This window comes from Otolemur garnettii, unplaced genomic scaffold, assembly GCF_000181295.1.
Source record: "Otolemur garnettii isolate 467f Iridium unplaced genomic scaffold, OtoGar3 scaffold00072, whole genome shotgun sequence".
Classification (NCBI taxonomy): Eukaryota; Metazoa; Chordata; class Mammalia; order Primates; family Galagidae; genus Otolemur; species Otolemur garnettii.
In genome coordinates, this window is record NW_003852467.1 from 6027066 (window position 1) to 6048551 (window position 21486).

The 21486-nt window shown below is 39.9% G+C and overlaps 1 protein-coding gene across 3 annotated transcripts in view; it reads left to right on the forward strand.

Moving 5' to 3' along the window:
* The window catches only part of DMD (dystrophin), a 2307273-nt gene that overhangs the window by 2187480 nt on the left and 98307 nt on the right, over nucleotides 1-21486 (forward strand). For all 3 annotated transcript variants that reach the window (XM_023515448.1, XM_023515449.1, XM_012807596.2), the window contains 3 exons: nucleotides 10736-10937; nucleotides 14241-14326; nucleotides 16824-16981. In XM_023515448.1, coding sequence (XP_023371216.1) covers nucleotides 10736-10937; nucleotides 14241-14326; nucleotides 16824-16981 — 446 coding nt within the window. The remainder of the gene's footprint in view (nucleotides 1-10735; nucleotides 10938-14240; nucleotides 14327-16823; nucleotides 16982-21486) is intronic.

Below are 21486 nucleotides of genomic sequence, written 5' to 3' on the forward strand. Positions count from 1 at the left end.
TCTTCAGGACAGAAGTTGAGCACCCTATAAAGGGGACTATAGAGGAGTGGCCAGCACAGGAGGAGGAAAATCCCAAGAGGTTATAGTGCCACACACTACATGGGTAAAAAAGAAGAATGAACCTTTTACCGGAGGTCAGATGTTACTGGGCTGTCAGGATGACGTTGGGGAGTGCCCATTGGATTTCACAACAAGGAGGTGTTAAGTGCCTTTGGTGAGATTTTAGAGGCACAGTAGAGGTGGTGTAGTAAGCTGAAAAGTGAATCAAGAATGGGGATGTAGGTAGAGATGGTTGGTATGGACCATCCATGCCATTTGGAGAAATATAATTGTGAGGGGGAGAGAAGTAGGGTGATGGCTAGCTGGAAGGAGCTGGGGAGTTAACGGGGATAAATGCACAGTTATGCATTGTTTAAAGATGGGGATATTATCTGAGAAATGTGGAATTGGGAAAATCGAGAATTTGATATTATAAAAACTTTCAGACATTTGAGGTGATAACTTTGTAATAAAGTTAAGCTCTGAACGTAGAATGATTTCTTTAAATCTTTGCTTTTAAATAGATTCGAGATTCTCAGCATTTCTTGAGTGTGATGTTTTTCATATTTGAAAAAACATTCACATATAGCAAAATCAAGGTGTATTTATCTAAATTAAATACTGGATTCTCAAGAACACAAGGAAGCTCTCAGGCATAGTAAGAATATAGAATGAAGCGTTTGCCAGGCCTTCATTATTGAAAACATGTGGTCACATTACTTCCTAACTTCAGTAGATGATTTAAAATTTTCCTCTTAATTTTATATTTGCTGAGGTTTATCTTCCAGCCCCTTTGTCATTTGTATGCCTGCAGAGCCATGATAAAGAACTATTGTTTGTGGCACAGGCAAATAAAACTTGCCCTGACTAGCCTTTCCTACCAAAGGCCACTTCTACTAACTCTTATTTTAATGAAAATTAATGATGTTATCTCAGTGATTTCCTGATGCCAGGGAAGAGTTGAATTACAGATACTTTAGAAAACATGCTATGCCACCTCTATTAAGCACTTGATCTTTTTTTTTCACTTCCCTATCAAAGTTTCAGTATTGCAGAAAACCATGTAACAGTTTTAGCCACTACAGAGAACTCACTATTTAAGTGGGGAGCATCACCATTGGCCTATAATGTCCCCAGTTTGCAGTCAGTTAAATACTACATGATTTTCTACTGCCTTTCAACTCATTGTGAATGAAAACTAAACTTGATAGAAAAGCAGAAGCAAAGAGAATATCTTGGTAAGAAAGATTTATAAGCTGGTTAGTATGGCCGACACTCCATTGAAAGCTATAAGGAAGGTAACCGGAGCATTTTCTTCCTCACTCTGTAGTTCTGATGACATTCCATAGGTGTGTAGCTTCTAAAATTAAAAAAAACAGAGCAGAAATAAAAATGCACATAACAAAGCAAGTTTATTTTTATTTAGTTTGTGTGTGGTGGGTTGGAGAGAGCCCAAACCATAGGGCTAAATGTACTACAGTAGTTGATATGTGTGATAAATACTCTGCAAACAAGAACTAGAGAACCGTTTGCCTCTGTTCAGTAACTAAAGCACACATTATAGAGATTTGCTGGGATGGCCCGGAGTTGTCTGAATAGTCACAGCTTCTAGACTCGCCCTCACCATGACAAACCAGGTGAAAAATGAGCTCCCTACTCCATAAATGCACCTCACCTTTTGATAGTGCACTAAGGGTGGCAGTAGACAGGGTTCGGTTGCTAAGGAAGACTCATAGGAGCCACAGTAACATGGCTTACAAATCTACAGTCTACTGTCAGAAAAGGCTACCTTAGGACAAGAGAATTAAAGTCAGGATATGGGTCTACCTCCACAGGCTGTCTCCACAGCAAGGGGTCTCCAGAGACCTGTATAATTATTTTGCCCCTCCCCTACAAAAATTGACTTTTTCCATATACCCTGTATTATTTTTCACACGGGTTAGAGGCCATGACTGTTACTTCTAAGTTAAAAACATCTTGAGGACTTACCCCAACTAATTTTCTCAGTTCATACAGTTTGACAAATTTTGGTGCCCCAAAGAGAGAAGTCCTGTAACAAGATTTGTCCATCTCCTAGGGGATAAATAAAAATACCATAGTCCTATTTGAAATGTGTGACTGCCCGTGAGTTGCACAGTAGAGGAAGAATGGTTGGCCCTCAGTCTAGGCAGCTTACCGTCCTTACCCTTTCTCCTGGAATTGGATGCCCTTGAAATGCCCTTCTTAGCACTAAGAGGCCTTTTTCATCAGTTTATCTTTTCTCATTCAAGGCAAATTCTACCTGGCCAGGTACTCTTAGCCCAGCTCCTAATTCTTCCAAGTTCTTTTATTTCAAATGGTCCAATGCTCTTTGCTTCTTCACCAGACATGTTGTTGCCATTGGGAATTAACATCTTTAATACAACTAGGAAATAAATTTGAAACACAAAAATGTTACCTTCCAAGCTAAAATCACAGGAATAGTAATTACTCCTTAATAGACTTTGGTTTGAGTATGATGCAGAAATTTCTATAACCATCCACATCACACCAAATTTCTGGCGTTTTAATCTCAGGAAAGTAGCCCCCACCAAATTAAACCTAATTATTTCTTAGTCATCCACGTGTCTCAGTTGTCCCTCTGCCCACTTAGGCTTTTCACATGAAGTAATGGGGTAGGTGGCTATTTTTTGTACAGAATATTTTGACAGATGAGGCATGTAGCACATGAACCTTATACCACATACCCAGTACCTTTTTAAAACCTAAATCATTGCGATTAATGGCCACGCAGTGTTCATTCACGTTGTTATGGATCATTCTCCAGATTTGACTGGGTTAATACTCCCACAGGGTACTTTCCAACACAGGTGCTTAATAACAGATATATCCTGTGAAATAAGGACCCAAAGACATATTAGTTAATATTAACCAAAGCCACATTAAGTTTGTTTTGTTTTGTTTTGTTTTGTTTTTTGAGACAGAGTCTCAATCTGTCCCCTTGGGTAGAGTGCCATGGTGCCACAGCTTACAGCAACCTCAAACTCCTGGGCTCAAGTGATTCTTTTGCCTCAGCCTCCCACGTTGGGACCACAGGCACCCGCCACAATGCCTGGCCTTTTTTTTTTTTTTTGGTTGCAGTTGTCATTGTTGGTTTTTTGTTTGTTTATTTTATTATTGGGGATTCATTAAGGGTACAAGAAACCAGGTTACACTGATTGCATTTATTAGGTAAAGTCCCTCTTATAATTGTGTCTTGCCCACAAAATATGTGTCATACACCAAGACCTCCCACTGCCCTCCCTCCTTCTCTCTCTCTGCCCTCCCCTTCCCCTACTGTGTACTAGGTCATCAGTTGTCTTCATATGAGAATTATGTCCATACGGTTCATGCTCCTCCATTCTTTTTTTGGGGGGGGGGACAGAGTCTCAAGCTGTACCCCTAAGTAGAGTGCCACACACTAAGTGTGCTCTCTCCCCTAAGTAGAGAGCATCACAGCTCCAGCAACCTCAAACTCTTTTTTTTTTTTTTGAGACTTTGGTAAAAACATAATAAGGAAAAAAAATTTGTTTACTATTTGTATTTTGGCTTGTGTATTCTGTAACAGACAAGTAGTAAATGATTATGTACTCAAAAAAATTGCACAGCTATTGTTAAAGCTGTATTGATAGCAACCTCAAACTCTTGGCCTTAAGCAATTCTCTTGCCTCAGCCTCCCATTTAGCTGAGACTACTGACACCCACCACAACACCCAGCTATTTTTTGGTTGTAGTTGTCATTGCTGTTTGGCAAGGCCAGGCTGGATTCGAACCCTCCCGCTCCGGTGTATGGCTGGCACCCTAGCCACTGAGCTACAGGCATCAAGCTGTCAGAATGGTTTTGATTTGCATTTCTCTAATAATTAGGGATGATGAGCATTTATCATATGTTTGCTAACCATGTCATTGTTTTAGCAGGTTCAACCCCCCCCAGCCTCGGTGTATGTGGCCGGCGCCTCACCCACTGAGCTAATGTGGAGTGCAGCCCACATTAACATTGTTGGATGGAGTCCTGGTTAGAAGGCGCATCTCTTCTTCCAGTGTGGTCAATAGCTTGGCCTACTATTGCACTCAATTCTTGTCTCTTTCAAGGGGGTTTTAATAGAGTCTTTCACCCCGAGGGGCATCTGAGTCTAAGCTAAGAGAGCATATTATTCTCTTATTTTAAGCTTTTCCCTAAACACCAACATATGTTAGATTTTGCTTTTAAAAAAAATCTAGTTGGGGGCTTGTTTCCTCTCAGCAACAGTCTTACCCTTTTTCCTTTATCATTCACTTAATCCAAACCACAACCCCCATGCACAAAGTATAGTTCCCAATTTATGAAAGTTCAATTTAGCAGTTTTTGACTCTACAGCCGTGCAAAAGTGATACTCAGTCAATAGAAACCATACTTCTACATTCGAATTTTGACCTTTTCCTGGATTAGTGATATGCAGTATGAGACTCTCTTGAGATGCTAGAAGTAGCAGTGACCCACAGCTCCCAGTCAGCCATGAGACCATGAAGGTAAATAACCATAATCTAGAGTGTACTGTGTTGCCAGATGGTTTTGCCCAATTGTAGACCAATGTATGTGTTCTGAGCATATGTGAGTAGCTAGACTAGGTTACAATCACTAGCTTAGGTGTAATTAAAGGTATTGTTTGTTGACTTGTGAGAGTTTCAACTTAGTATAGGTTTATTGGGACCATGGTAAGTTGAGGATCCTCTGTATGTCCCTTGGGTTCAGCCACTGGCTAGTCTGTATTTATCTGGTAGCAAGGTAAGACAGGGCTACCAGGGCTTCCCCCTTTAGTTAATTCCCAATGGTAAGGGATCAGATTGAATCACTACCGAGAGGGTGGGCTGTCCTTTGATAGGCAAAAAACATTTGTGACAGCCCCAATTACACAAGGTACAGGGAAGGAGTAATCCATTCCATTGATCCTTGTGGAATTCTTTTTTTTTTTTTTTTTTTTTACAGTTTCTGACCGGGGCTGGGTTTGAACTCACCACCTCCGGCATATGGGGCAGGCGCCCTACTCCTTTGAGCCACAGGCACCACCCTGATCCTTATACTTAAGGATTATAGCCATTGTATTTTGTTGTGGAATATTATTTGCCTTTGAGATTCTAATTGTAGCCCCAGTCAGGGTACTGCTAGGTCTGGCATCAAAAAAGAGAATTGTGGTGAAGTAGGGAAAGCCTGTAAGTTCCCTGCTTGAATAATCTTTTTAATTGTAATTGGTCTCACAGGTATAGCCCATTTATCAAAGTGATAGTTGCTCGGGAGTTTTGGTTGGAACTCCACCTGCAGGCCAGAGAGGGTGAAGCTCAACTGAAGATTTCTGAACTTTAAGCTTTTGCTCACACAACCAAAGAATTGAATTGTTAGCAGCCCCGCCATCAATTTGCAGTTGCCTTCTAATCCATTTTGTTAATTCTTTAGGTTCGAGTTCTACCCCTTCCAGATTCCACTAGAAAGTTCTATCTTCAGCAACCAATTTAAAAGCCTGTGCTTCTTCAAACCAAGGGTCGCTTGGCAACCAGCATGAATGGTTCATTTTTCTCTTTTGTGTGAATCATCTTTTTGCTATCTAAATAATGCCATAGTTGTGTTTTGTAGCTATAATAATGAGTTGGGAGTCTTCTAAATAATCTCACTACTGACACTGACTACACTGATCGTGGCAGTGAGAGTATATTTGCTAAAGAGGACTTGCAGGACCCCAAACGACAATGTTTACAAATCTACAATTCATTGCAGGAAAGGATAAAATAACACTAACAACATTTCAAATGCAAGTATGCATCATAGCCACAGGCTGCCTCCTAGCATAGGGTGCAGAGAGGCAGGTTCTAAGTCTAATTGCCCTCTCTCTGCAAGGCTGCATTTTCTCTCTTGAATGGAGCCACCGATATAAGCACAAAACACCTTGGAAACCAGGGAGCACAAATTAGCGGTTCAGCCAAGGTTTCTCATATCCTGGGGGTAACCTAGGAATATTTTTCCTATGTAGGCAGCCCCAAACTCAGTGCTTCTGCATGTTTCACCAAGACTGAGTAAAACTGGTCAGTGTTACTGTTAGCAGTAAACAGTGGTGATAACCTGTAACCCATGGCTACACATGAACACATAAGTCACTTGTTTTCATTGTTTTGAGCAGGAATGTGCGCTGTGTAGGTATTTTAGCAAAACATCTCATGCTGACTCCAGACCCTCTGGAATTAACCCTTTCAACCTTTGACCTTCTGTCACTGTGCAAATAAATACACCATTGTGCATTGACTTTCTATTCTTTTCCTTTTCCTTTTCTCTTTCCTCTTGACAGTCTCACTCTATCATCATAGTTCACAGCAACCTCAAACTCTTGGGTTCAAGAGATCTCCTTGCCTCAGCCTCCCAAGTAGCTGAGACGACAGGTGCCCACCATGATATTCGGCTAGTTTTTGTTTTTGGTAAAGACAGGGCCTTGCTCTTACTTTTGCTCAGGCTGATCTCTGAACTCCAGCAATCCACAGGCCTCAGCACGCTAGAGTGCTAGAATTACAGGTGTGAGCCACCCTTCCCAGCCCAGTTGACTTTCTTGCTGTGCAAAAGATTTGCTTGGGAAATCTTTCAGCCTTAGGTGTAAGCTGTTTGTAGAAAGGTGTGAAGTCAACAATAGTCTGGGAGGCTGAGGCAGGTGGATTGCCTGAAGGCGTGAGTTCAAGACCAGCCTGAGCAAGAACACCTCATCCCAGCCACGTACACCCAAGGTGGCGGGTTCGAATCCAGCCCGGGCCTGCCAAACGACAATGACGGCTGCAACCAAAAAATAGCCGGGCGTTGTGGCGGGCACCTGTGGTCCCAGCGTCTCAGGCAGAAGACTCCCTTGAGCCCAGGAGTTGGAGGTTGCTGAGCTGTGATGCCATAGCACTCTACCCAGGGGGACAGCTTGAGGCTCCTGTCTCAAAAAATAAAATAAAATAAAATAAAAATAGCCAGGCATTGTGGTGGTTGCCTGTAGTCCCAGCTACTCTGGAGGCTGAGGCAAGAGAATTGCTTGAGCCGAAGAGTTTGAGGTTGCTGTGAGCTATCCTACTATAGCACTCCACCGAGGGTGACAAAGTGAGACTCTGTCTCAGAAAGAAAATGTCTCCTCTTTCCCCAAGCACATTCTGCTGCCTGGACAAGAAAAGTCAGCAGATAGACAGTAGTTCTACCATCATCCCCTCCTTTCTCTGTTTATGCTAATTAGGTCACAGAATTATTTATATATCAACAGAGTATATCCACGTTGACCCATAGGATGAGTTCAGGGTTGTATGAGCATCATGGGGCCTTTTCCCTCCACTAACTTGTGGTAGTTCTCTTTTCTCCCTCTATTGTCATTAGTATAGAATGCAGACTGGTTCTACTTTTCTGTAAAGTCAGAAAAGTGACCTTCTGCCACCCACCTTGCCCCTTGCAGTGTATAGCTCCCTGAGAAATCAGGGAAACACAGGTGTCCTGCCATAACACCGAGAGAAAGTCTCTACATCTCTGCTCTCAGTTTTCTCAACAGAAAAGTGATTACAAAGGTGCTTTCTAGTTCTAAAAGTCTATGATTCTATAAGGAAAAATAGATCTGTCTCAGCTCTACATTTGTAAGCGTGCGTAGGAGAGAAGATAATTCGCATTTGAACGTAGAAGGTTGAAAGTATGATTAGGCACAACCCAAACTACTAGTGAGATCCTGTGCTTCAGTCTTCCCTCTCTCATCATTGTTGGCTTTCTCTGCAACCCAAGAGGATCCTGGAGAGCTAGTGATTTTGGTCCTGTCCCCACCCTCTCTTATCCCCATAGCCCTCATGCCCATGAGGGACGCCACCAAATGGTCCCTGTTCTTCAATGGTTTCAAAGTCTATAGCATCCTCTACATTAAAAAATATTTTTGAAAGAGAAGGTACATTAGAATCCCTGGTCTTTCTATGACTTTAAAAATATATCCGCTAGGGAAGATGCTAGAGAATATATATATTTTTTTCAAATGGAAATTCCTAGCTTGAGAAAAAAAGATAGTTTCACAAAACTGTGTCTGCTGGTTGCTTATTGAAACTTTTTTTTTTTTTGAGACAGAGTCTTACTATGTCACCATCGGTAGAGTGCTGTGTCATCACAGCTCACAGCAGCCTCCAACTCTTGGGCTTAAGCAATTCTCTCGCCTCAGCCTCCCAAGTAGCTGGGACTACAGGCACCTGCCACAACACCCGACTATTTTTTGGTTGTAGTTGCCATTGTTGTTTGGCAGGCCCCAGGCTGGATTTGAACCCGCCAGCTCCAGTGTATATGGCTGGCGCCCTAGCCACTGATCTAAAGGTTCCGCACCATGCTTACTGAAACTTTTAGAAATAAGTAATCATTATGGTTAATGTCTTGTCAAAAAAAATCTCAGTGTATTTAAGATGCTTATTTTGAAAAGCATATGTCTGTGTGGCAATTAAATTGTCTCTATTGATTTTCTCACCTCTCTTTAGGCCCATAGCATGGGCTCTGTGTACCTAAGTAGAAGTTAAAATGGTTCCGTGAAAGTGGAGTTCTGTTTGATAATGTTTGTTTTGGGAAATGTGATCTTCAATCTTCCATGACAGATTGTTCTCGTGTTTAACTGTGTCCGGTTTTAGCAGAGCACACTGTGCAATATTTCTCTTTTAACTGTGCCATCTTCTGCTCCCATAATTTCAAATTGCTTTGCCCCCCTCTGGAGCTGTTTATACTCCAAATTTTGTGTTCTATGTGTTACCCATTCACCTGTACAGAGATGAGAGCAGACCCAATACAATGAAATTCCTGCAGTTATGCTTTGTGTTTGTTTCCCTCACATGGGTAAATTAGACTCTTAATACTGGATTAAGTCTACAAATTCTCACTTGTTCTTATTTCCTTGAATCGGAAGCAAAACATTTGTAATGATTAAAGCATAATAACAAAAAAGGAAACAAAAACCTTCAAGCCACCCATGGCTTCCTTCAATATGTAAGGAAACATCTTGGGAATATTGGGTTTTGGAAGAAATCCCTTCTTCTCTTGCAACAGTGGAACTGGGATGCCGTGTTTCTAAGTGTTCTCACTACCTGCACTTGAAAATGTGCCCCCCAAGGAAGTGAAGCACAGGGAAGAGACAGAGAATGAACATTTGAGTCTTTTGTCCCTGCAGCCTCCCGTGCAGTCTCCATTCAGTCTCGTCCTCCTCACGTGGTTCAGGCAGCGTGCACTGTTATTTTTGTTTGTTCTTTACTCTTTTCCCCACCTGAGTCCTTCTCAGATCAGTCTCCCAAATTACGTGCCTTTCAGCCACCCTAAACAAAGTCTTGGCTTCCATGGAAAGAGGTCATTTCTCTCTCTCGAGAATATTTCAAAGCAAAAGAGGCCTTCCCTTCCATAGAAGGAATGCCAGTCCAGGACATTTTAGGGAAACTAGTACAGGGTAACACAGAGCTTTACTCACTGAGATAAAAGACAAAAAAAGAAAACTGCTGTTGCCACCACCAGATCTCTCCTTCATGCTTCCAAGGAGACTCTGGAAATTTTCTGTTTTCCTTTTGTAGAAGAGCAAAATGTACGTTCCATAGGTCTTAACCACTATTTTTGTTTGTTTCCTAATATTTAATTAGAACTAGCTACAAATAACTAGTAAAATACAGTAAAGCCTTAAATTTGCATTGCTTTATTACCAAGAAAGCAGTTTACCGACTAGGCTGACCCGTGTTTATCTGAAGCTGGATTTATAATTGCATTGCCCTTTCCCCCTGGATGTGTGAGAGATTTACTTAATTAGCATTGATTCCTTGTCTCAAAGGACTGAGAATTCGGACCAGAGCGTAGGTGTGAACAGTGGTATAAAAGCCATGTTGTTGCATTTCTAATTTGGCTAATGAATTGGCTTTAGAGAAAAGCATCTTTTCATGACACTTGGTAATAAAGCTTGGGATTTGCTGATGTTGGGCAAGGTTGAAGTTTCACTTTTGTTAAATTTGTGTCTTTTAGCAGATGATTAAATCCCAGCTCAGATCAAGGGACTCCCCCCTCCAGCCTTATAAAGTTCTTAGAGGACTTGAAAAGTACACCATAAAATACAATTTTAAGGTGAAAGGAGAAATAAATGAGCCTCAACTCTAAAAGCTGGACAGAGTATGCAGTTACTTCAGTTTGCCTATAGAAAAAATTTAGTGATCTTTTTTTTTTCACCTAATGTTGTGGTAGCAGACACAGAAGTGACGGATATTTCAAGGAGAAAAATGCATAATGGTGATAAATACACAGCTAAAAGTAGTGTTTACACAAACCTTACCATACAGATTAATCTAACTGATCTTTCTCTAATACTAATACAAGAAAGTGTCATCAGAATCTCTAAAATGTTTTTTTTTTCTTAATCACCTGGAATGGATTTTGTTCCTATAGAACAGGATAGCAGTAATTCGGGGATGGGAATTGTCTCTTTGCCCACACCTTCACTCAATAGTAGTGGGATTTGAGAACCCACTCAGACCCTGAATATTGGCCAAACTCATCACTTGGAGCGAAGGGATGGAAGTAAAACACCTTTAAAAGAGGGTAGGGTTTGGGTTTGATGTTTACTAGAGTGTATAAGACATCCCTAACAAGGATTCTCAAAGCAAAAGGAAGGATTTTACCCTTTGAATCATTTATGATTTTATGTGGCTTTTGCAGTGGATCTCTTGAGCCTGTCAGCTGCGTGCGATGCCTTGGACCAGCACAACCTCAAACAAAATGACCAGCCCATGGATATCCTGCAGATCATTAATTGTTTGACCACTATTTATGATCGCCTAGAGCAAGAGCACAACAATTTGGTCAACGTCCCTCTCTGCGTGGATATGTGTCTCAACTGGCTGCTGAATGTGTATGATACGTATGTATAGCAATTTTTTTTTCCGGGCTCTGTCATAGGAGGCTTAGCTTACAGAATGGGGACAGTGTGATTAGCATTACAACAAGGCCCCAGAAGCTGTGGACCTAATGCTATCCCTGTGACAAATCACTCCTGCATTTATATGACTTGAAAAATATTTTGATAAGCTGAAAGGTAAGAACCGGAAAATAGATTGCTCTCAGATTAGAAAACAAACAAAACCCCAAGACATTCATTTTTCAAATAGTAGAATGAGTCAATGTGTAGCCATTGGTTCGTTCTCTTTCTCACCCACATCTTTTGGAATTCCTCCATGCACTTGGGGTGTTGCTCTCTCCCAATGGCAGAAATGGATGCATTCCTAGAGATGCTGGCACACCTGTCACCAGATCAGAATTGTCTTAGCTGATACTTAGGAGAATTTTATGAGATTATGAATTGATAGACCAAACAAAATGAAACAAGCCTTTAATGCAGCAAATTCAGCTCCTTAAACTGAAGAAGTTTTTCTGTGTTCTTTTTTTGTTTATTTGTTTTTTAATCAGATTCAATGAAGTTTCAGTTTGGCACCTCCATTTATCACTCTCTCTCAGAGTGCAATTGTTTATTTCTTTTAAGATTGCAGGAGGTACCCCCAGTTCTAATTACTTTATAGAGCTTAGTGAAGACAATTGAGGAAGAGATCGGAAAGAATTGGTCTTGATTTTGACTGAATTCCTCCTAGACTTCAAAATTATTACACGCCCCATTTCACACACATCAAGGACAGATTCCCATTTGGAAATCTGGAGAAGTTTTCTGAAAGGAGTTGTATATCAACTACTTTGCCTTTTGCCTCCACTGTAGACTTTTACCATCTTTTTCATTCAAATGTATACTTTTTAATCTTTGTTACTTTGAGAAGGTAATGCTTTTTAAATTTCAGGACCACCTGGTGTTGAATTCATGATAATTATGTACCAAGTCCTTAAGCATGTTAGATTTTAATTATAAATTACATTTACATTTGTTTTGATGAGTGTTTGTATTCAGATTTCCCCTCAAGTAAATATATTTTGGCTGTTTTCTTTCCAGATGATACATAAATGGATTCTGAATATATAACTTATATTCTACCCACCTAAAAATTGTGGGGGAATAACAGTAACTCCTTGGTGACCTGGGTTTCTATACAAAGTTTATTTGTCAAACTTCATTTGGTTTTTCTTATGAGGGAAAAAGATAAGAAGATCTTTTGTTAATGCTTCAGGGTCCAGGATTCCTCTTTGACTGAGGGATTTAATAAATTATACTCGTTGAAAGTTGAACATATCGTTCACTGAAAATAACTGCAGTTGGGCCCTATACTTTGTGATTTGTAAGTGCAATGGAAGAATTATTCTAAACTCTTTTCTAAACTAATAATCCCAGTGCATTCCATAATAAAATAGAAAGCTGAAAAATTATTGAGAGACATTTTCTATGAAATGGAAAACTTTTCATTTTTCTTTTTTCCCATGGATAAAATAAGCTTGTCAATAAATTTGTTATGTGAAATGTTTTATTTCAGCTTTCTATATGTAGAGTGAAAGCATATCTACATTAAAACATTGATAGAGCAACGCGTTACTTATAAATTTCTATTTTAGAGTATATATTTTACTGTTCTCTAATAGAGTGTGTCATTTTTCTTATGGAGATGAGAGTATTTTATATTCTGTGTCATATGGCCTGAAGAGATTAATTTTCTTCTTAATAAGGGGCAGTCTGATGAAAATCTGAAAGAATGTTTAAGAGAGAACAGTTAGTTATTGGTCATTTGGGCTGGGGGGGCTTCAGTAACCAAAGCAGGTAATTTGCTTCAGTAACCAAAATAGCTTAGTGCCTAGCAGTAATTCTTCTACTTACTTAAACCAAGGTGGATCTCCATAGGAGACTAGAAGGATTTTTCCCCTCTGTTTTATACAGAACTATTCTTATAGTTCAAGTAAGGGCTTTTAAGAATTAAAAATTTAGGCTAGGTGTGGTCGCTCAGGCCTGTAATCACAACACTGTGGGAGGCCCAGGTGGGAGGATCACCTGAGGTCAGGAGTTCAAGACAAGCCTTTAAGAAAAAGCCGGGCACAGTGGCTCATGCCTGTAACTCTAGCACTCTGGGAGGCTAAGGTGGATAGATCACCTGAGCTCATGTGTTCTGAGACCAACCTATGCAAGAGCAAGACCCCATCTCTACTAAAAATGGAAACACAAGCCAGGTGTGGTAGTGGGCATCTGTAGTCCCAGCTTCTCAGGAGGCTGAGACAAGAGGATTGCTTGATCCCAAGAGTTTGAGGTTGCTGTGAGCTATGACACTATGGCACTCTGCCTGGGGCAACAGAGTAAAACTCTGTCTCAATAAATATAACAAACAAACAAGCAAATAAGTGGTAGAGAATACTATACAATGAACCAGAAATATGACCGTAGTACATGACTTTCAAGCGAAAAAAAAATTTTAATGGTTGTAAGACAGCATGATTTAACTTTTGAAAAAGTTAAATGAAACTGTCTGTTCTGTACTGTCCGAGCAAGAGTGAGACCCTATCTGTTAAAAATAGAAAAAGTTTTTAAAAAATTAGCCAGGCATGGTAGCACATGCCTATAGTCCTAGCTACTCTGGAGGCTGAGGCAGGAAGATCATTTGAGCCTAGGAGTTTGAGGTTGCATTGAGCTAGAATGAGGCCAGGTATTCTAGCTTAGGCAACAGAGTGAGACTCTGTCTCAAAAGAAAAAAAAAAACAACAAAAATTGAAAATTTGGTAAACATTCATTGGTTGAGTTGGTCAAATTCTATTGTATTCTAGATTCTTTTTTATTTTTCATTTCTATTTTTTTGAGATTGGGTCTTGCTCAGTTGCCTCAGCCTAGAATGCAGTGGCATCATCGTAACTCACTGCAACCTCAAATTCCTGGGCTCAAGCAATCCTCCTGCCTCAGCCTCACAAGTAGCTAAGGCTACAGGTGTGTGTGATCACACCTGGCCAATTTTTCTATTTTTTTGTAGCGATGAGATCTCACTCTTGCTCAGGCTGTTGTCAGACACCTGACCTCAAGCAGTCTAATCCTTCCACCTCAGCCCCCCAAAGTGCTAGGATTATAAGTGGAGCCACCATGCCCAGCCTACATTCTTACCATTAATAAAACAATAGTGTACAGAGTTCCCATATCCAAGGCTATCTTCTTTTCTTTCTTTTTTTTTAAATTTAGGGTGTTATTCTTAACTAGAGGTGTTTAATTCTCTATGAAGGTGTCAATAATTGTTTCTGGTTTGATTCTTCGTAATAGGGGAAGAACAGGGAGGATCCGTGTCCTGTCTTTTAAAACTGGCATCATTTCCCTGTGCAAAGCACATTTGGAAGACAAGTACAGATGTAAGTCATGTATACTAACTCTGTATTCTTCTATTAATGCTGGCTAATTACTCCACTTCTTGAATAGGAAATGACATACTGTTCTTATTTGACAGCAGATTCCTCATGTAAGATGTAGAATTGCTTTTAGATTGTCGTAAAATTTTTTTGTGCCATTCCCTGTCAAACATTAAATTGCCGGTCTTTAAATAGAGCATGAGGATTCACTTCTCCGAGTCTGAGGATTATTTTACATTACATTGACTGCGTCTGAGTAAAACACATGTTCCTAGGGGATAAAGTCTGATTTGCTAACCTCTTTCTGTAAGTCAGAAGAATAAATGCAAAAAGGTTGATCCCTGCACTTCCCTTCTCGTTGGATTCTTATTTAAGGAATACTGTCATTCATGTTCAAGAAACATTATTTTATAGTCATCTATGGCACGTTGTACTGACACACCCAGTTCTGTGACATCACCAACATTATTTGAGAGATGGATATCTTGCTGTTTCTTAAAGGGCACAAACCACCCTATAGAATTACTTTTTAAGTAGCCATTGAGTTCTTCTGTTTAAAATTTTTCCATCCAAATTAAAAGCAAATGCCAAAGGAGTGATGGTTTAGATGACCAGGTGACCATCTGTTCCCATTATGAAGGACCGTATTTGGCTTTCCCCTTCAAATGCTCATAAGCAATTTTTTCAGTAAAAATATTAAACAAATCTAGCCTATTTTGCCTTCTCTTTTCCCCTAAGGCCCAGCTGCACATGTGAGGAGATGTGCTAAGCTTAAGACAGGCAGGAGACAAAAGAGATTGACTTCCTCTGAAGCCACTCCGCGTCCTCTGCTCAATTCTCCTCCAGGAGTAAGCCACAAAGTACACAAGCCATTTTAGCTCTCACTTTTATGTAGTTTCCACTGGCGTTTTCTCATCCTAAGAACCAAAGAAAAATAACAGCTTTTGTTAACCAGTTGAAAATGTATTTTGGATAAGACAGGATATTTCTGTGTGCTTTCCTTCTTTAACATTGGAGTTACTTATTATAGCTTAGTTTTTAATCTAATCTTATCAATAGTGTCGTTACCAGCACATTATAAATACTAAATTGAATCATCAAGGGAGCTTCGAGCCTGTGTTTCAAATAGCTACCACAGGGAATATGTTTTGTGGTTGGTAAAACAAAAATAACTAACTTCAAAGGGACATGTTTGAAAATAATTCATAACTTTGAAAATAAACATCTATGTATGTGTCAGAGAAATGGTAAAAAGCTGTGCATGGGATCTCAATTTTATGAGTGTCATCTTAGAAACCTAGTTGTAATATTTAATTTCCTAGAGTTTAAAGTGTGCTTTTAGTTACGAAAAGCTTTCTTGGATTTACTTTTTTTCTTTTTGGCAACTTCTTAGGTGAATGTAAGGTATAATTAAAAGGATTTTATTTCTGAGGACGAAACATACGTTGCAAGCGTTTGGTATATTTATTCATCCTGGCAGCCATATACATTGGGCACCTGCTAGCTAGCCCCTGGCTACTGCTATTCTACTCTAGATTCTTCTGGCCCACAGTTGACCCAGATGTGTTCCCTACCTTTAAGAGAATATCACTCTCCTGCCAAAAAGATGGACACGTACTAAATTAATGACAGTGTCGCATGATATGAGCTAATTTCAAATCTGCACACAATCCTGTAGGAATACTTACTTGATGGGGTAGATGCTCAAAGATCTTATAACTCCATAAAGAAGTCCAAATTGTCATACATTCTTTCATATATATATAAAATATATATAATATTAATATATAATATATATATTTTGAGACAGAGCCTCAAACTGTCACCCTGGGTAGAATGCTGTGGCATCTCAGCTCACAGCAACCTCCAACTCCTGGGCTTAAGCGATTCTCTTGCCTCAGCCTCCCAAGTAGCTGGGACTACAGGCTCCTGCCACAATGCCCAGCTTTTTTTTTGTTGTAGTTGTCATTATTGTTTGGCAGGCCCGGCTGGATTCGAACCAGCCAGCTCTGGTATATGTGGCTGGCACCTTAGCCACTTGAGCTATAGGCACCAAGCCAAATTGTCATACATTCTTAAATCTGTGATGAACGAAAGGGATGAGGCTTTGGGCCAGTTGTATGTCTCTTGATACTAAAACATTTATTTTATGATAGTGGTTACAGTATGTATATACAGATATATATAATATATTGTATATAAATGATATAATATATATGTATAATATTTCCCAAGAAATTGTATTCTGGCTTAAGAAAAATTCAGTGGTCAAGGGTACATGTAAATTTGTATTTCTTATAGGGTTGTAGTTGTTGCATTTCATATGTACACAGGGGTGATTAACTTTGTGCTTAAAATAATAAATATCTGGATTAACACAAATTAGAAGCAACCTCTCTCTGTGGAAATATTGGACTGGAGTAGAGTCAGATGTTATGTTCTGCTAGCATCTACTTGGTGCTGTATTTTGATTGTTGCGATTTTCTCCTTCCTTTTGTAGACCTTTTCAAGCAAGTGGCAAGTTCAACAGGATTTTGCGACCAGCGCAGGCTGGGCCTTCTTCTGCATGATTCTATTCAAATCCCAAGACAGTTGGGTGAAGTTGCATCCTTTGGGGGCAGTAACATCGAGCCGAGCGTCAGGAGCTGCTTCCAATTTGTAAGTTATTCACCTTTAAGTAACATATTTATTCTTTTGTGTTATAGAAGTTAATGAAAAACCAAACCCACAGAACTTCAGTTTCTCACATTAGCTGTTTTGTAGACAGTGGATGTGGGATTTGGGGTATTTGAGATTTTGGGGTAAGAAGCAGTTTCTTGGACTCTGGGTTTTGGGAGCTAAGACAGTGCAAAGGAAGAAACCAAAATTTCCATCTGCACCAGGAACTCCGCGATTACTAAGGTGCTGGGAGAGATGGGAGTGGTTTAGTGAGGGACGAAATAAAATCTCCAGCCACAAAAATACTTTGTAAATTAAAAAAAAATTACCTTTATAGGTTTTGTAGGCAGAGTCTCTCAGTTTTCCCCCTAATTCTGTCATTATAGCCTCTTTTTCAATTGCTGTTGGTAAATCATTAGCATGGCTATTGCATGTTTTCAAAAAATGTCCTTGATAGCATTCCTTTATTATTCCAAGGCCCCTATGGCGTTCCCCAGGGTGTACAATAAGGTCAGAGGTTTGTACTCTGCTCTTCTTTATGCTAGTGGAGTGTACTCCACCATGCTTGTCCGTGTCCATTCTCTTTCTTACCGGGCCCCATTGCTTTTTCTCTGTCCTGCCTTAGCCACACTATAATCAGTGCCCCAGAAACATGCTCTTCTTCCCAAATGCCTGAGCAGTCCACTGATAGACATTTAGGTGGTTTCTTTTTCTTTCTTTCTTTCTTTTTTTTTTTTTTTTTTTTGAGAAAGAATCTCACTCTGTTGCCCTTGGTAGAGTGCTATGGCATCTTATTAGCTCACAGCCACCTCAAACTCTTAGGCTCAAGCGATCCTCTTGTATCAACCTCCCAATTAACTGAGACTATAGGTACCCACCATAGTGCCCTGCTAGTTTTTCTATTTTTAATAGAGATGGGGTCTCGCTCTTGCTCAGGATGGTCTCAAACTGCTAAGCTCAGGCAGTCCACCTACCTTGGCTAGGATTATAGGCCTGATTTCTAGTTTTGATAAGGTAGGTGATGCTACAATGAACATCTTCGGGCATTTAGCTTTTTTCTTTAAAGTTTTTTCCTTAAGATAAATTCTCAGGAGTGTGGTTACTAGACAAAAGAATATAAATGTTGTGATTTTTGAGATATATATATTATCAGATGACTTTTCTTCAAAAGTTGTTTCTGATTGTAATGCCACCAGCACTGAAGGAGTAAGATATCAGCAGTAACACGTTATTCATAGTGTTTTTGTGGTGTTTTTCCAAATGCTAACAGCTAGTATATATAGGGGTTCTCAATCCATTCTGATCTCGTTAACAATGGCTGAGATTGACAAAATGGAACTAGCTGTAGAGCTAACTGATCTAGAAGTCTTTGACCACAAATTAGGATGAAACTACAGAAGACTAGAAGACGTCCTGAGCAGAATGCTGTGAATATGTAGATACTTAAAACAGTTTAAGTATTTATTTAATAGTTGATTGGGCAAGTTGAATGCACACATAATAAACTAACTTAAGTAGAGTGGGAAATACTACTTGGGTTATTTTGCCAAAATTATGGCAGGTTCACTGTAAATATAAAATAGATGTAGAGAAATAAATGCATTTTCATCACATACTCAAACCATCCACAATTTGAGTAGACTGTCACTAGATTTTTTTTACACTTTGCCATATTAATATTTCTACTCCAGAGTGTAGACACAAGTAACTTTAATACAGTGAACATTTATGGCCACATGTGATCGTGACTCATTTTGGTTTTTAAAATCCAGTTATAAAATAGCTTGCAATGATAGAAGCTTTTTCTTTTCTTTCTTTTTTATATTTTTGTCTCTAACACTATAAAAAAATAATGTTTTTTTCCCATTATTTCCCCTTTAATCAAGTTTCAGTTACTGTCTGCATTCTGGTTGTGAAACACACACACATATTCACATATATTCACACATAACGTATATATGAACACTTATGTGTGTATATTGTGCCTGGGGTTGAGGCCGAGTCCAAACAGAACTGTTGCCAGGCTTCTTTATTCAGTGATGGTCCTTGCTGCAGAGGAGCATATTCAGGGCTGGCTAGACCAACTTATCAGGCAGCCACCACCACCACCCTCCAACTGCAGCCTCTGGCCTTGGATTTGGTTGTCAGGCGAAGGGGCTGCTGAGCAGAAGCTCTGTTTTCCCTGGTGCTGCCCCTCCTATCAGGAGACTAGCCCATCCCACCTCTGCTTGTTGCATCCTTTCACTGGATCCTCTCCCCTTCTTACGGGCATCTCAGGTTACTTTCCTGTCTCTATAATTGCAACACTCTCTTCTCAGTGTCAAAACTTTGAACTCAGTCCATCCCTGCATATTTCTTGAATGCCCCTTGGCTAGCTTACTTGTCTCCAAGCTCTTTTTTTATTTATTTTTTTGAGACAGAGTCTCGAGCTGTTGCCCTGTGGCATCATAGCGCACAGCAACCTTTGATTTTTGGGCTCAGAGCAATCCTCTTGCTTCAGTTTTTCTATTTTTAGTAGAGATGGGGTCTTACTCTTGCTCAGGCTGGTCTTGAACTCCTGAGCTCAAGCAATCCATGCACCTTGGCCTCCCAGAGTGCTAGGATTACATGCATGAGCCACATGCCTGAAGCTTCAAAGAGCTTCTCCTAGCTCTTTGAAATATCTTTTGTGAGATTGGGAGGAAATCAATCAAGCTATGAACTATGGTAACAACAGCAGTAAAAGCTTTTTGTTTTCTCTCTACTATATATTCTGTATTTTCTGAATTTTCTGATTTGAACATTTAAATGTAGAAAAAGATTGCTGGACATAATGATGTGCACCTGTAGTCCCAGCTTCTTGGGAGGATGAGTTGGAAGGATCACGTTAAGGCCAGCTCAAGGAACACAAGACCCTATCTCTAAAAAAATTTTTTTTTAATTTGTAAAAGGGGGAAAAATGGTAAAGTGCTACTTTTTCCCCTTTAAACATTTTATAATGCTTAGAGAATATCCCTTTTTTTGTTGTTTTACAAGGGAAGAGATATCTTTTGTTTGATTTCTTTCCATTGCTGCTCTTGTTCTGTTTCCAGGCCTTTCCACCCCATGCATAGATCATTGCACAGCTTCCTTGCAAGCCTCCATTCCACACCCCAGCTGCTCTCATGGGTCTTCCTGCTCTCATCCTGCTTTTCACTGTATGACATTATCCTTAAAAACCTTCCATTTCTTTCCATTGTCCACTGAATAAATCCTAATTACTCTGTTTAACTCTCAGATCTTTCCTAATCTGGTTCCAGAAGTGCACATAGCTAGCTATTTTCATGACCATGAAACAGTTTCTCTCTAACATTTATACCTACCATGTAGGTATTATAACCTTATAAATAATATTGTTACCGTCGCAACTAACAAATCTTTACCTTTGGTTACGTGAGTTCTCACTTAATCTTCACCAATATTCCTAAGAGAACAGAATGGACAGGCTTTGGGGGGCGTTTAAGTGGCTGAATAACATGTCTGCGATCTTAAAATTCCTAACCTGGTAGAAGAGCTTGGTTCTTAGGTCATTAAGCCCACCCCCACATTTGCCACCTCATCCTCAAATATGTAGTTTCTGAAACTTCTGCTTTGCAGCCTCTAAAGATGAAACAGCAGGCAGTTCTCCTGGATCCTGAGAAAGAGAAGGCATAACAAAACAGGAGACATAGGAGAGACAACCAGATTTGGGGGGAAGCAGAATGAGTTTGATGTATAGACAAATTGGATGTTTCTAGTAGAATGTTGTGGGTATTCTGTATGTATGGCGCCAGATGAGGTCTATATTAGATTTTGAGAGCTTATCAACTTTGTAGTAGTTTGTAATCAGGCTGAATGAATCCATTCTATTTTACATACTTTAGAATACACATCCTGGCCTTGGTCTGATATTCCTCAGCCAGGCGCTGTGGAGGTCACCTGGCCTTTCATTGTGCAAGATGCAGAAAAGTACAATATTTGCTGTGGGAAAAGATAACAGGAGTGAAAATGCCCCCTGCCCTTTGTATGAAATATGAGACCTTGAGAATGGGGCTGGGCTGGCTCCTTCAGCACGTCTGCATTCAAAGGCTGCTATTTCTACCTGCGGAGCCTACAGAAATGGTAGTAAAGTACTTATTTGGCCTACAAATGCATTCCTTGCATCGCAGATTTTATTTCCAGTGTTTCCCCTTGTCACCAACTGGAAAACTTACTTTTTTTCAAGTTGGTGCAGTTAGAATGGTACTGAATTTTTTGAGTCAGACAAGGGCCTGATAGTGGCAGGAAGAGAGGTACAGTTTTCATGTGTCACAACCCTTGGATGATTTTTTTTTTTTGGAAACAGTCTCACTTTGTCACCCTTGATAGAGTGTTGTGGCATCATAGGTCACAGCAACCTCAAACTCTTAGCTTAAGCAATTCTCTTGCCTCAGCCTCTCAAGTAGCTGGAACCACAGGCACCCGCCACAATGGCCAGCTACTTTTTTAGAGATGAGGTCTTGCCCTGG